Here is a 15132-nt window from a genome sequence, read left to right as displayed (position 1 = left end):
AGGCACAGAGAAGTTAACAGACTTGCCCACAGTCACACAGCTGACAAGTGGCCGAGCTGGGATTCGAACTCATGACCTCTGACTCCAAAGCCCGTGCTCTTTCCACTGAGCCATGCTGTTTCTCTAGTACAGTGCTTTGCACACAGTAAGTGCCTACAAATACCACATGTATTACTATTATCAAGCAGACCACCACCATAACGACAGACGCTTCTGAATAATTGGAGTCCTACATACGTAGCAGCCATTTCGGAAGATTGATTCCAGTAGGCAAAAACATGGAGAGGAGAGGGGACGAACAATGAATACTTACAAGGCAGCACATCTTTATATCTGTTTTTGTCCATATTTTGAGAGAGTTTTGCAAATGTGATCCCCAATCCTGGCTTCTTTCGGTAAAGTTGCTGCAAAACAAATAGGAGTCAAAAGGGCGAGCTAAGAAATATTTGCCTCAAATGGCCGAAACGCAGGCTTGGAAAGGTGAGGTTTCTTATCCAAGGCGGCCGATATTTCCGGTGCAAATAGGATCTTAAAAATCATGGGTGGAATCTTCAGCCTGAGAAAGCAGAACAGGGATATACATCCAGCTTCTGATCAGAATAAAACACGGATATCCGGAAACGGAGAGTCGCACTGAAGACTCTAGACTAAGTTCCTTGTGGGCAGGGAACGTGTTTATCAACTCAGCTATATTGTATTCTCCCAAGTGCTTAGTACAGTGCTCACAGTAAGTGCTCAATAAATAACATCACTGTTGGATGAAATTTTTTCTTCGGCTACACTGAAACAACGGTCCTCGTAATACATGCCCAGAGAACGGTAGCTTTGTGTTTTAAACGTAACTGCATTGATGGCTAGCATATATTCAAGTAGGAACCACCTAAGACCTCTGTGACCAGCCAGCCTCTTCTGATAATTTAAAGAAATGCAATTCCCGGGCTATTTCCGCAATGATATCAGTGATCATTTAAATCGCCACCTCCTTTCCCCTTCCGGTTACCACAGAGCTCTTACAATCTATTAGACACAATTTTAACAGGGAGACAAGTCCTTCAACCTGTACGTCCTGAAAGGCGGAACTGGAACACCACTGAAATCAGTGAATCCTCGGGGATGGAGTCTATTTGTGAAGGATAATTTTTCCATGCTCAACGTGACCTACGGTAATTCCGGCACTTTCTCTGAACGTTTGACCTGCCTTTACTCGTCCCGAAACTCACTTTCAAAATAGCCAAAACAGCGACTGAATCATCTGTTTGAAACTGAGGGATGTTTGCCATCAAGGGCGACGTAGTTTGAAGACAGAGAAGAACGAGAGGAGAGAGGGAGAGCCTTCAGCAGTCAAAGGACCTTCTGGCTTTTTGAGGAAAACTGATGGTGCTGAGGTGGGAGTTGGACCCCTGAGTTAAACTTGTCCTTGGTGTGCCAGGGGGTGGAGGTGGGGGGTTCTTAATGGCTGGTGAGCTAACAAATCAGACCAGGTAAAAAACCGAGGTTCCTGCTTCCCACCCTCTTTGCTCTCTACCTGCCTTCTGCTCGAGTTCCACAGAGCCGACTTAACTCAGCGAGGACGAGGGGGTGCAAAACCAGGAGCGATCGGCCAGAAAGCCCTGAAAAGGAGAATGGAAGAGGGCGGAAGCTTCCTGCGGCTTCCTGACCGTGATTAAGCTTGGCAGCGTAGCAGGCCTGCAGGTGAGTGAACGATTATAAGATGTGCTCATTGCTGTGGAATGTTTTAAAAGGTCACGATGGTAAAAATACCTTTTGGAAAATCTCCTGGCTCTTCTTGCCAGAGGAATCCTGCTTAATCCCCTCTCTAAAACCTCGCTCTCTTTGTTCTTTAAAAAAAAAAAAAAAAAAAAGGAGGAAAATATCTAATTTGGAACACAAGCCAATGGCCACTACAGATCTGAAAGGAAGGTGAGACTGCGGGGTTAGCTCGTCATTTTTAAAATGGCCTCTACTCTCTTTTCCTCTTGGAGCTCCTCGTGGTCACGGAACATGTCTACCAACTCTGCTGTACTTTCTCAAGTGAATAAATGCCACCGACTGGCTGGCAGGCCAGCCCCGTCCCGGCCGCACGTCAGGTGAAAGGAGGCCATCGATCACCGCAAAGATCCCCCTTACCTCAAACTGAATCAGCACAGTCCCACTCTCTAGACCGTTCTTCAACTGCTCTATAGACTCCTCTAACGTGGCCCCCGCCTCCGAACACAAAGGGACATCGGCTTCCGGAAAAAGCTGACCGTCTGTCTCGTCTTCCGGTTTGGCTGCGGCAAATGACTTGACCACTGAAAAGACAGAAATTCGAACACGTCGCAAGCGTGGTAAAGGCCACCTCGGAATGACGTTCATCTAAGTCGCGATCTGTTAACGGAGGGCCGGGATGGACATTTTAGTACGCTAACTGCTTCCCAGATGGACGGTGTTTACTTGATACATAACGGACCAGAAGAGACTACGGCCTCTTTCAGCTCTACGGATTAGAAACAGCGTGGCTTAACGGACGGAACACGGGTTTGGGAATCGGAAGGCCCCGGGTTCTAATTCCAGCTCCGCCACCTGTCTGCTGAGTGACCTCGGGCAAGTCATTCCACTTCTCTGGGCCTCAGTTTCCTCATCTGTAAAATGGGGATGAAGACCGTGAGCCCCAGGTGGGACAGGGACCGTCTCCAACCCCATTCGCTTGTATCTATCTCAGAGCTTTAAACAGTGCTTAGCGTAACAAGTACCACAGTTATTATTATTAGGTTCCAATCGTTTCAAAGTGCAGAGGAATCGAAATATTACAGGTACAATTAGGTCACAAACCAAGTGACAAGTTAAATACAGGCTGTTTGATGGAGGTCCATCTTTGGGAAATCACAAGTTGAATGTGGTCACCTTTCCTCCTGATCAACAGGGCGAGCTCTCTGGTGTGTGACCCTCTGCTGGCTTTTATAAACATCACCACTTGATCGTGGGTGTGCTCGGAGATGTCCCGACCATTGATCAGCACAATTTGGTCACCCTCAATCAGCTTGGGAATGCATTTATCCGCCTGTTCCGAGGTGAAAGAAAAAGCGTTAACGTGGCAACGACGGCAACCGCTCTCTCAAATCCCGGTGAACTCGGAACCGTGGGATTGGGGAAAGAAGAAGAGAACTCCCAGCCGGTCGAGCAGCGTGAGCCAACGGGGCGGAGGAAGCACGGAAAGAGCGAACAGCTGAGAAGTGGGTTGAGACGGCTAATAAATGAGATGGCGAGAGCGGGCCTTCAAGGCGGTCCTGAAGAATTTTTGCTTGATGCGGAGGGAAATGGGAAACCACTGGATGGTTTGGGGGATGGGGAAAATGAGAGAAGAGGGCAGTTCCAGATGAGGATCCACGAAGAAGGTGCGCAGAACAGACTAGACGGGGGAGAGGCTGAAGGCAGGGAGACTAGCGAGGAGGCTGAGAGAGCAGTTTGGTGTGGCGAGAGCTTGGCCCAAGGTAGTTACAGCCCAGGCAGAGAGAACTAGATGAAGCCATTCAGCTACAAGCTACGCTGTAAGGTCACCTTGGGCAGGGAATGCGTCTGTATATTGTTATATTGTACTCTCCCAAGCGCTCAGTACAGTGCTTTGCACACAGCAAGGGCTCAATAAATACGACTGACTGACTGGCAGGACATGTTGAAAAGGAAGACCCAGCGGCACTTAGCAGTGGCTTGACTTGGAACTTGAAAACAAATTGTGGGGTGGGGAGAGGGTCGGGATAACCCCAAGAACGTGGGGTTTTGGGGCCAGAAAGATGGTGCTGTCAGACAGAGAAGGGAAAGTTGGGAGGAGAGAGTTCAGGCGGGAAGATGAATCACTCAGTTATGGACGTGGCAAGTCTGAGGTGCCAGCGGGACACTCAAGTGGCGTTGTCTTGGAGGCCAGAGACAATGCGAGATCGGAAGTTGGGAGAAAGGTCAGGGCTGGAGAGGTATTACTGAGTGTCACCTGCGAAGATGGGAATTGAAGCCAACTGTACTGAGCGCTTGGGAGAGTACAATGAAACAGAGTTGGTAGACCTGTTCCCTGTTAGGATCTACAGAGGGAGACAGGCATTAAAAGAAATTACGGATATGTATGTGAGCAGATGAACTCTTCAAGAGAGCAGGTGAGTGCTGCTGCTTTTGGATACCTCAGTACATTTGAGTATTTCTGTCTGTCCTTTCTCCTCTCACTAAATTTCTAGAACTGCCTAGCAATCCAAGAACCCACCAAACATCACAGGAATAATGATGACCGCCCCCCCCCCCCCCCGCCGGCCAGAAAAAAGCAATTATGTTTTGATTCAAAGTCAGTCAGGAAGATAATATTTACTCACAGGTGACTCGGGACTTATTCTTGATACAACCAGAGGCATTTTCTGATCGATGCCGCCCTGCAAGTGACGCGAAAGGAAGGATGACTAACGTTTCATGGGAACAAAAAATTCAGGTCGTGAGATAAGCATCCTCAGTCAGATAATTAAATACCTACGTCTTCTGGTCGCTCTCTGGGTATCCTGGTGCCCATCAATTTCGCCTTTTGACCCCTTTCAGATATACGCTAAGGTGTTGAAATGACTATTAAAAGGCTCATTCCCCAAGGGGGTGACGAAAATATCCACAGAGAGAACACTGCCAAGATTTAACCGTGCAACTGGGAGCAAGTGGCCCATCACTTTAGAATCCTTTTCTCTGCTTCTAGTCCAGTCTTACATTGTTCAATTCAATTTCGCGTTTGCTAGAGAGGTATAGGAGACTCCCTATTTCTCCTCATCTTTCCTGTCCTATTCACCGGCCCCCCTTTCCATGCTGAGAAGCAGCGTGGCTTAGTGGAAAGAGCCCGGGCTTGGGAGTTAGAGGTCGTGGATTCTAATCCTGGCTCTGCCACTTATCAGCTGACTCTGGGCAAGTCACTTAACTCCTCTATGTGCCTCAGTTACCTCATCTGTAAAATGGGGATTAAGACTGTGAGCCTGTGTGGGACAACCTGATTCCCCTTGTACCTCCCCCAGCGCTTAGAATAGTGCTTGGCACATAGTAAATGCTTAACAAATACCATCATTATTATTATTATTATTATTCCATCATTTTTATATAAATGGTATTTGTTAGGTGCTCACTAGGTGTCGGACACTGTACTAGGCACTGGTGTAGAAACAAGATAATCAGTTTGGACACAGACCACATCCCACTTGGGGTGGACAGTAATCCCCATTTTACAGATGAGGAAGCTGGGGCCCAGAAAAGTTAAGTGACTTGACCAAGGTCCCACAGCAGACCTCCAGGTCCGCAGGTTACGCCTGGGGACCACTACGGATCCACTGCCCAGCTCTCCCTCGGGATGGGTCAGTCTGCCAGTCAGTCAAATCAATCGTATTTATTGAGTGCTCACTGTGCGCAGAGCACTGTACTAAGCGCTTGGAAGACTATACTATAATAACAGACATATTTCCTGTATAAAACAAGCTTACAGTCTAAAGGAGGAGACAGACATTAATAGAAGTAATTTACCGACACGTACGTAAGTGCTGTGGGGCTGGGACAGGGAATGAATAAAGGGAATATGGCAGGGTGAGGCAGAAGGGAGTGGGAGAAGAGGGAAGGAGGGCTTAGTCAGGGAAGGCCTCTTGGAGGAGATGGGCCTTCAATAAGGTTTTGAAGGGTTGGGAGAGAGTAAATCGTCTGTCGGGTATGAGGACGGAGGGCGTTCCGGGCCAGAGGTGGGACGTGGGCGAGAGAACGGTGGTGAGATAGAAGTGATACAGGGAGAAGTTTGGCATTAGAGGAGCAAAGTGTGTGGGCTGGCTTATAGTAGGAGAGTAATGAGGTGAGATAGGAGGGGGGCAAAGTGATGGAGTGCTTTAAAGCCGATGGTAAGGAGTCTCTGTTTGATTCGGAGGTGGGTGGGCAACCACGGGAGGTTTTTGAGGAGAGGGGAAACGGGGACTGAACAGTTTGGTAGAAAAATGATCCAGATAGCAGAGTGAAGTATGGATTGGAGTAAGGAGAGACAGGAGGCAGGGAAATCAGCAGGGAGACTTAAGAGTAATCAGGTGGGATAAGATGATTGAATTAATGTGGTAATGGGTGAGTGTGAACCACCCACAAAGTGGCTTCTTGCCTTTTAGGGGGTGAGTCCACCTGAATCCAGGCAGCATCACCACTGCTGTCTCCCCACTGGGATAGCCACGGTTCTCGGCTTTCTCCTCTCTACTCTAGACCGTAAGCTCGCTATGGGCAGGGAACGTGTCTGTTATACTGTTATACTGTTCTTTCCAAAGTGCTTAGTACAGTGCTCTGCACACAACAAGCAGTCGATAAATACGACTGATTGACTGACAGCCCGTAAAGGGGTCAGAGACTGGACCAGAGACACCCCCAGGGCTCCTGAGGGAGCAGGAGCATGACCAAAGACAGGGACTGCCCAGGGCCCAGCTGCACAGAAGCCCAGTCCGGGGCCCTGGGGAGGAGCCTCCCCTGCCCCCGGCTTGCCCACACGCTAGCCGGGAGAATGTGACTCTCCTTGCCAATTCACCGAGAGCTCTGACACCCAAAGTCGCTCCCACACACTTTACCTTTAGATTGAATCCGAATTTTCCTTCTTCATCTGGCATAATGCGCACCAAGAGTAAACTTCCATCACCCTGGTCGTTCTGAAACAACGATAATGGTATCTGTTAGGCGCTTACTCTGTGCCAAGCACTGGGCTAGGGTAGATACAATATAATCAGCAAAGACAGTCCCGGCTCCACTTGGGTGTACAATCTAAAGGGGAGGGAGAACAGGTGTTTCATCTCCATTTCACAGAGGAGGAAACAGGGACACACAGAAGTTAAGTGACTCGCCCAAGGTCACACAGCAGGCAAGTGCTCCAACTGCCCGGATTCAAACCCAGGTCTCCTGACTCCCGACCCTGTATCATTTCCATTAGGCCACGCTGTTTCTCAAAGATGGTCTCTTCCAAGCTTTTCCCCTCTCCGGGCTCCAACACGGTTTCTCTCGCAATTTCATTTAGTAGGAATCGATCACTGGTATTTATTGAGGGCTTACTGTGTACAGAACACTGTACTAAACACTTGGGAGAGTACGATATGAAAGAGTTGGTAGATACATTCCTTGCCCACAATGAGCTTAGAGTCTAGAGGGGGAGACCGACATTAATGTAAATAAATTATAGATATTTATATAAATGCTTTGGGGCTGGGAAGGGGGGGATGAATAAAGGGAGCAAGTCAGCTTGACTCAGAAGGGAGTGGGAGAAGAGGAAAGGAGGGCTTAGACAGGGAAGCCCTCTCGGAGCAGATGGGCCTTCAATAAGGCTCTGAATCGGGGGTGAGTAACTGGATGTCGGAGAAGTAATTATCCGTCGGATAAAATCAGTGACTATTTACTGAGCGCAAACCATGTGCAAGAGGACTATACTAAGAGCTTGGGAGAGTAATCATAATTGCGGTATTTAAGCACTTACTACGTGCCAGGCACTGTTCTGAGCGCTTGGGTAGATACAAGCAAATTGGGTCGGACCCAATCCCTATCCCACCTGGGGCTCAAAGTCTTAACCCCCATTTTACAGACGAGAGAACTGAGGCAAGGAGAAATGAACTGACTTGCCCAAAGTTACGCAGCAGGCAAGTGGCAGAGTGGGGATTAGAACCCAGAATCCTTCCGACTTCCAGGCCCACGCTCTACCCACTAAGCAGTGCTGCTTCTCGAGAGTTCCATACAGCAGAATTAACAGACGCGTTCCCTGCCCGTTTTGAGCTAACGGGCCGGAGGAGCAGCAAGGCAGAGTGGATACAGCCCGGGCCTGGGAGTCCCAAGATCATGGGTTCTAATCCGGGCTGTGCCATTTGTCTGCTGTGCCCTTGGGCAAGTCACTTCAGTTCTCTGTGCCTCAGTTCCTTCACCTGTAAAATGGAGATCGAGACTGTGAGCCCCACGTGGGACAGGGACTGCGTCCAACCCGATTTGCTTCTATCTACCCCAGCACTTAATACGGTGCCTGGCACATAGTAAACGCTGAGCAAATACCATCATTATTATTGATGATGATAATTATTAGAGGAGCTGCCCATCTGATACACCTATAAAGAGTCGCGTCGCTCCGGCTGGCCCTTCAAAGTTTCTCGGGCGACCCCTTGGAAGGCCAAATCACCTTGTCACAGTAGTACTGACTGGAGTCCTCTCTCAAGCACCCTGTGGTAACATGGTGGTAGGCTTCCAGAAACCGCTGGTCCACCCCTTCCAGTGAGCAGCCCGGCTCCTGCTTGACTCCATTCGGAGACGTGGACGACGTCTGGGTCAGATAATTCGGTGCTGTACTGTTTTCCGACGGATTCCTGCGGCAGAGGCGGGAAGGAAGAGACGGATGTCTGTAAACGGATGAGCGTCTGAGCCGACGCCCGGGCAGCCTGCTCTCCAGTCTTCGCTGCTCTCCCCCTCTAGACTCTGAGCTCGCTGAGGGCAGGGAATGCGCCTAGCATATTGTCCGCCCCTGAGCGCTTAGTACAGTCATCTGCACCAGTAAGCGCTCAGTAAGTACGACTGACTGACCGATGTTGCTTCTTGATCTGCTAAGGCATTAGACAAGGCGAGCAAGTCGGATCACTGAGAGATTCGGCAGCTGATTTTTACAGTGTTTATCATTCACTCGTTCAATCGGATTGACTGAGCGCTTACTGTGTGCAGAGCACTGTACTAAGCGCTTGGGAGAGTACAACAATAATCGGATACATTCCCTGCCCGCAACAAGCTTACAGTCTAGTTTAAACATTTAGGAAACATTTTCTAGAGAATCAAGTATCACGTCAGCTGTGTGACTGTGGGCAACTCACTTAACTTCTCTGTGCCTCAGTTACCTCATCTGTAAAATGGGGATGAAGACTGTGAGCCCCACGTGGGACAACCTGATTCCCTTGTGTCCACCCCAGCGCTTAGAACAGGGCTCTGCACATAGTAAGCGCTTAAGAAATACCAACATTATTATTATTACGTTTCAAAGAGGGTGTGCTCTCAGCCCTGAAGAACTTTGTGGGAAAATGCGGATCTTAGCCAGATAATAATAATGACGGTATTTGTTAAGCGCTTATATGTGCCAAGCACTGTTTCAAGCACTGGGATAGATACAAGGTTATCAGTTTGTCCCACGTGGGGCTCACGGTCTTAATCCCCATTTTACAGATGAGGTAACTGAGGTAGAGAAGACAGATCAGACTGACTCTCTGCCTATTTGCACACCCTTTACCCACATTCGATCGCACAGAGCTGAGCCATTCCCTTCAAAATGAGGGAGCCCTGCTCTCCAGAGACCAAGATTCCCATTGGTTTCCTTTAAAGAAGTTGGTTTCATGGGTGTAAAAGCGGGTTTTTTGTCGTTTTTTTAATGACATTTATTAAGCACTTCCCATGTGCCAGGCACCGTACTAAGCGCAGGGTCAGATACGAGCTAATCAGGTTGGACACACTGATCACTGCCTTAATCCTCATTTTACAGATGAGGTAACTGAGGCACAAAGAAGTTAAGTCACTCGCCCAAGGTCACACAGAGGACAAGTGGTGGAAGTAGGATAAGAACCCGGGTCCTTCTGATGCCCAGGCCCATCATATTATCACATTTATGGCATTAAGCCAGAACACTGTACCAAACACTGGGAAAAAACACAGGTGGGAATTAGAAAAGCCTAAGGAATGCTCTGATTTCACTAAAATGTTACTGATCATCTTAATGTCTTAGTTTGAACAGTAGAGGGTATGAGCGGATAAAGAAAACTCACTTTGGCGATTCTTGTTCAGGTGACCTGGAGAGAAAAAAAAAAGATAGGAAAAATGTATCATTCCAATTCAATCCTACCCTAGTCTTTGCATGTCATTCAGGTGTGGATATTTAAAACTGCTTCCCCTAGAATTCTCCCCCACTGCGCCGTAGTAGAACTTAATTCCTTGACTAGTGGAGGGTTTGAAATGGAAGCGACTTCAGGAGCGGAGCACACAGTAGCAGAGGAAGCCTGGAGACAGACGAATAATAATAATAAAAACTGTGGTATTTGTTAAGCGCTATGTGCCAGGCACCGTAATGAGCACTGGGGTAGATACAAGCTAATCAGGTTGGACAAAGTCCCTGCCCCACATGGGGCTCACAGATGAAGTAACGGGCACAGAAAAGTTAAGAGGCTTGCCCAAGGTTACACAGCAGACAAGTGGCAAGTGAGTGAGAAGTGAAAAGCTGTATGGCCTAGTGGATAGAGCACAGGCCTGGGAGGCAGAAGGATCTGGGTTCTAATGTCGGCTCCGCCACTTGTCCGGTGTGTGACCTTGGGCAAGTCACTTCTCTTCTCTGTGCCTTAGTTACCTCATCTGCAAAATGGGGATTAAGTCTGTGGGCCCTATGAAGGACGTGAACTGTTTCCAACCTGATCGCCTGGCACGTAGTAGGTGCTTAACAAATGCCATAAAAAGATTAAAAATAAAAGTGGAGTGGAATTAAGAACCCGGGTCCTTCTGACTCCCGGACCCATGCTCTATCCACTATGCCATGCTGCTGCTTTGGATTTATTGAGCGCTTACGGTGTGCAAACCACTGTACTAAATGCTTGGGAGAGTAAAATAGAATGGGTAGACACGTTCCCTGCCCACAAGGAGCTGATAGCCTAGAAGGAGAGATAGACAATACTATAAATAAATTACGGATAGGTACATGAGGGCTGTGGGGGAGGGAAATCGGTCAATAGTATTTACTGAGTGTTTACTACGTACAGAGGGAACTGTATTAGGCACTTGGGAGTGTACATTACAAGAGAGTTAGGAGACATGTTCCCTGCCCACAATAAGCTTACAGTCTAGAGGGATAAAGGGCGCAAATCCAGCATTAACTGTGAAATCAAATGTAAATAGCTTTTTATATAGTCCCAGTTTGAAAGTGGCTCAAAATATTTGTGAAATCATTTGCTTCTAAGATCCAAAACTAGCAAAAAAGAAATTCTCCTGCAAAACGATGACAGTACAAGATGAATTATTGTTAAAAAAAAAAAAAAAGTTCCTGACTAAAGGCTGGGAGATGCTATTTGAGCTGGTAAACAACGTGTAAACAAATTCAGCAGAATATTTTAGGCACTAAGGACATAAACGTCGTTTAGAAGACGAGGATTCAAGTGATTTGAAGGATACGTGAGATATGAAAATCTGGGCATTTCACTTTTATTTGAACAAGCCCCATCTGAAATGTTCTGTCCTTAGTGCTATTTTTGGTCTTAAAATTATGCCTTGAAGCTGTGTGCTTTTTAGAAAACCAACTGTACCTAGAATGACATTCACAAATAGCAGTTTTCCAAAGCTAGAAAAGACAGCGAATGTCAGCAGTCCAAAACTCATTCGATCCCACAGCACCAGATTCCTTATCAAGAGCACACCGAAATACAACCGATCATCTCATCCTCGATCCCCAGCAGAAACACGCCACCCCGTGCAACGGACGGACGTGGGAAAAACTGAAATCACCACCAAAGTGGGGTCCTTCTGCTCTTAACCTGTTTAGGATCCAAGAAGGAGAAAGATGCTATAAACACACAAGATCAGATTCTTGAGAAGCTTAAAAGAACCCCTCAACGTTACCCGGGTCGACTCTGGCAAGGTCACAAAGCAAAACAGTTCGACGGATCGCTTGACTCTCTTCAATCAGTCTGTGGTATTTATTGAGCCCTTATGCGCACAGCACTGCACTAAGCACTTAGGAGAACCCGACAGAATTAGCGGACAGGTTCCCCGCCCAATCCCTTCTGCACGTCACGACAGAGCCTTCTACTACACTGCAACTGCAAAAGCTCCCGTGGAAACACTCACCAAAACAACCAACCCAGTTTTTCCTCGAGAAGTGCGGGTCCGATGGACAGAGACAATAAACTTGCCATGGGATTGCTTAAAAAAGCCCCGGCAGGCTGCAGGAGCGTCGGCTAACCTGCCAGCTCTGTAGGATTCACCGGCTCTCTCATTCATCGGCTCGAGGACCCCCTTTCGGTCTCCGGGCGAGCTGAACAAAGCCACATGCCTCCAAACGTTACTATTCTAGGGACTGATCTCAACGGAACAGCCGCGGAAAGGGCAATAATAAACTTTGCCAGATATGTTCCCCTGGGAAGTCCAATGAAAGGAAACACCTGCACAAGTGGACTCTGTCCTTGTAGGCTGGAAGTTGCTATTGTGGGCACACCTGGAAGGCTCATTCCCATTTAGTCCGTGGCGGGATTCCCGCATCTGCCTCCGTTCTTCGATTGTTTCGGCCGTTAGCTGCAAAGTTGAGTTCCTCAGTGAAACCGGTCACCCCACGTTGCGTGAAGGATGTCGGTTTGAATTAGAAGCATTAATAACACAAAGGGCCGATCGGTGATGCTGGACAATAATTCTACAGCCGAAACGGTCGGCGCTCTGAGAACTAAAGACTTCGCACCATTTGGTGACCCTGAGGTAGTGAGTATGAAAAGTAACTGGCGTGGGCATGGAATATCTTCTGGATTAAACAACTTTCTAGGCTTTGTGGGTAGATTTCTTAGGGTTAATGCTCTCATTTTGCCTGCTCTGTGAATGGTATGAGGAAGAAAGATGCTATAACTCCTGTTAAATCGACTAACTGGTAGAAGCAGTGCGGCCTAGGGGAAAGAGCCCGGGCCTGGGAGTCCGAAGACCTGGGTTCTAATCCCGATTCCGCCACTTGCCTGCTGTGTAATCTTGGGCAAGGTACTTCACTTCTCGGGGGTCTCAGTTTCCTCATCTGTAAAATGGGGATTAAGACTGTGAGCTCCACGTGGGATAAGGACTGTGTCCAACCTGATTACCTTGTATCTACCCTACAGAGCTTAGAACACTGCTTGGTGCACAAGAAGTGCTTAACAAATACCATAAATAGTATTTTTACCCCAAAGCTTAGAACAGTGCTTGACATGCGATAAGGGCTTAAATATCCCCACTACTATTTGGAGAGAGTTTAGCCTTGCAAATGAAACTGCCAGCACGTTATTTTCACGTCTTGGGACAGCCTCCAGTTCACTCGCTCAATAGGCATTGAGGCCTAGTGGATAGAGCACAGGCCTGGGAGTCAGAAGGACCAGGGTTCTAATCCTGGCTCCACCACTAATCTGCCGTGTGACCTTGGGGGACTTCTCTGGGCCTGTTACCTCATCTGTAAAAAGGGGATTAAGAGTGGGAGCCTCATGTGGGCAGACACTGTGTCCACCCTGATTACCTTGTATCTAACTCCAACGTTTAGAACGGTGCCTGGCAAGTGCTCATTCATTCCTATTTATTGAGTGCTTACTATTGTGCAAAGCACTGTACTAAGCGCTTGAGTGAGTAAAATATAACTAGCAACAGACTCATTCCCTGCCCACAACGACACTCGGGAATGGTTTTATGCGTATCATTTTTAGTCGCTGTGGCTTGCTTCAACTCCAACCATAACTCGAAAAACCTGAAGTACCTCAATGAGAAGGAGCAGAAAGGGAGAGAGTGTAATACTATTGATTGATTCAGCAATCGATAGTATTTATCGAGCACTTACTGTGTGCAGAGTACTGTACTAAAGCCCTTGGGAGAGTCTAGTACCTTCCCTGTACTATAATAGTAGTAGAATATTACTATTCTATTATTAGAAGAGTAAGGTAATACAGATACGCTCCCTGCCCATAAGAAGTTTACAGTCTAGAGTAAGGCTCAGCAAATTCATTTCCTGGACCGTACCCCACTCAAAGAATACGCAGTTGCGTTTCCTCTTTGATCATTCAAATCAATCGATCGAGCGCTCACTGTGTGCAGAGCACGGTACTAAGCGCCTGGGAGACTACGATGCAACAGAGTCGGTAGACACATTCCCTGCCCACAATGAGCTCTCAGTCTAGAGTCAAACCATCCTTCCAGCAAAACACTTCCTGAACAGGAGGGCGCGTGCTTCTTTCTCCTCCCCGGCAACCCGTGAGAAGGGTAATTTTAGAAACCAGGTTTCAAGAGTTAATGGCTTTTCAAAATGTAAACAGCATTTAATGGACTAGGAAAAGATCTGGCCAAGCAATAGCAAGCTATTAATAGTAAGCCTTTCTCTTCCAGAAAGCCACATGCTTCCCGGTCACCAACCTGGCCTGGCGGACATAATGTCCAGTGCCCAGCGCATAATAGAGAAGTGGAAGAGAAGCGACATTAAGTCCTCCAACTCGCAAAGGAGAAGCAGCGTGGCCTAGTCCTTGGGGCTGAACAAAAACCACTGCATGCCAACGGCGACGGAATGAACGGGCGAATTCTTACTGCGTGGGAGGACTGCGGTTCTGGGAAATTTCGGGATCGCTGTCCTTCGAAGAGGGAGAGCCCTTGTATGTATAAAAGACGTCTTCTGTTTCGGTGATGTATGTCATTTCGTTCGCGAGGTTGTCGGCAGACGAGTGACGTGGCTTTCGGATTTCGTGCCGTAATCTAGGGCTCCGCCTGCAGGAAAACACGAGAGGCCGGGAGGCAGGGGGCTGAGGGAGGAGGAGAAGGGAGGGAAGTGAGGGAGGAGGGAGAGAAGGAGAGAGAAGGAGAGAGAGGGAGAGAGCAAGGGAGGAGGGAAAGAGCGAGGGAGGAGGGATGGAGCAGCACACTGTGCTAAGCGCTCCAATGTGTATGGGTGGGGGCACCGAGGAACCAGACTGTGAGTTCACCCAGGCTCAGATGCCCGTCTCCTCCCACCCTGGAGCGCCAGCTGGATTGGCATCGGGAATGCCCGCTTAGGCCTTGTTCCTCCACCATTTCCTTTTACAGCTTGTTCGAGAGCGGGGAGCTGGCACGCCCCTAAAGGCCCTTCTTAAAAACCTTACTGTTGTAAAAACCCGTTATCGACCATTTAAGCGTACTCCACGGCATGGCTGAATGTTCCCGCTAATATAATTAGCCAACACCTTGAAAAAGTGATCCTCTCAATCCAATAAAGATTTGCCAAAGAAAAAGACTCCCTCAACACCTCTCTCCGTCCTCCACTCCCAAAAGCCGGATAATAAATTGATCTTGTGGCTAGAGCACCGGCCTGGGAGTCAGAAGGATCCGAGTTTCAATCCCGGCTCTGCCACTTGTCTGTGGTGTGACCTTGGGCAAGTCACTTCACTTCAAGGTGCCTCAGTTCCA

General features: G+C 48.2%; 1 protein-coding gene across 1 annotated transcript in view; it reads right to left on the bottom strand.

Annotated features, from left to right (window-relative positions):
- Positions 1 to 15132, bottom strand: part of PTPN3 (protein tyrosine phosphatase non-receptor type 3) — an 84653-nt gene that overhangs the window by 15973 nt on the left and 53548 nt on the right. The window contains exons 14-21 of the mRNA XM_029053768.2: positions 14281 to 14457; positions 9771 to 9794; positions 8153 to 8336; positions 6573 to 6650; positions 4335 to 4391; positions 2884 to 3040; positions 2128 to 2291; positions 314 to 404 (exon numbers count right to left, since the gene is read on the bottom strand). Coding sequence (XP_028909601.1) covers positions 314 to 404; positions 2128 to 2291; positions 2884 to 3040; positions 4335 to 4391; positions 6573 to 6650; positions 8153 to 8336; positions 9771 to 9794; positions 14281 to 14457 — 932 coding nt within the window. The remainder of the gene's footprint in view (positions 1 to 313; positions 405 to 2127; positions 2292 to 2883; positions 3041 to 4334; positions 4392 to 6572; positions 6651 to 8152; positions 8337 to 9770; positions 9795 to 14280; positions 14458 to 15132) is intronic.

This window comes from Ornithorhynchus anatinus, chromosome X3, assembly GCF_004115215.2.
Source record: "Ornithorhynchus anatinus isolate Pmale09 chromosome X3, mOrnAna1.pri.v4, whole genome shotgun sequence".
In the NCBI taxonomy this organism is placed as follows: Eukaryota; Metazoa; Chordata; class Mammalia; order Monotremata; family Ornithorhynchidae; genus Ornithorhynchus; species Ornithorhynchus anatinus.
This window is presented reverse-complemented; position numbering and strand designations above follow the sequence as displayed.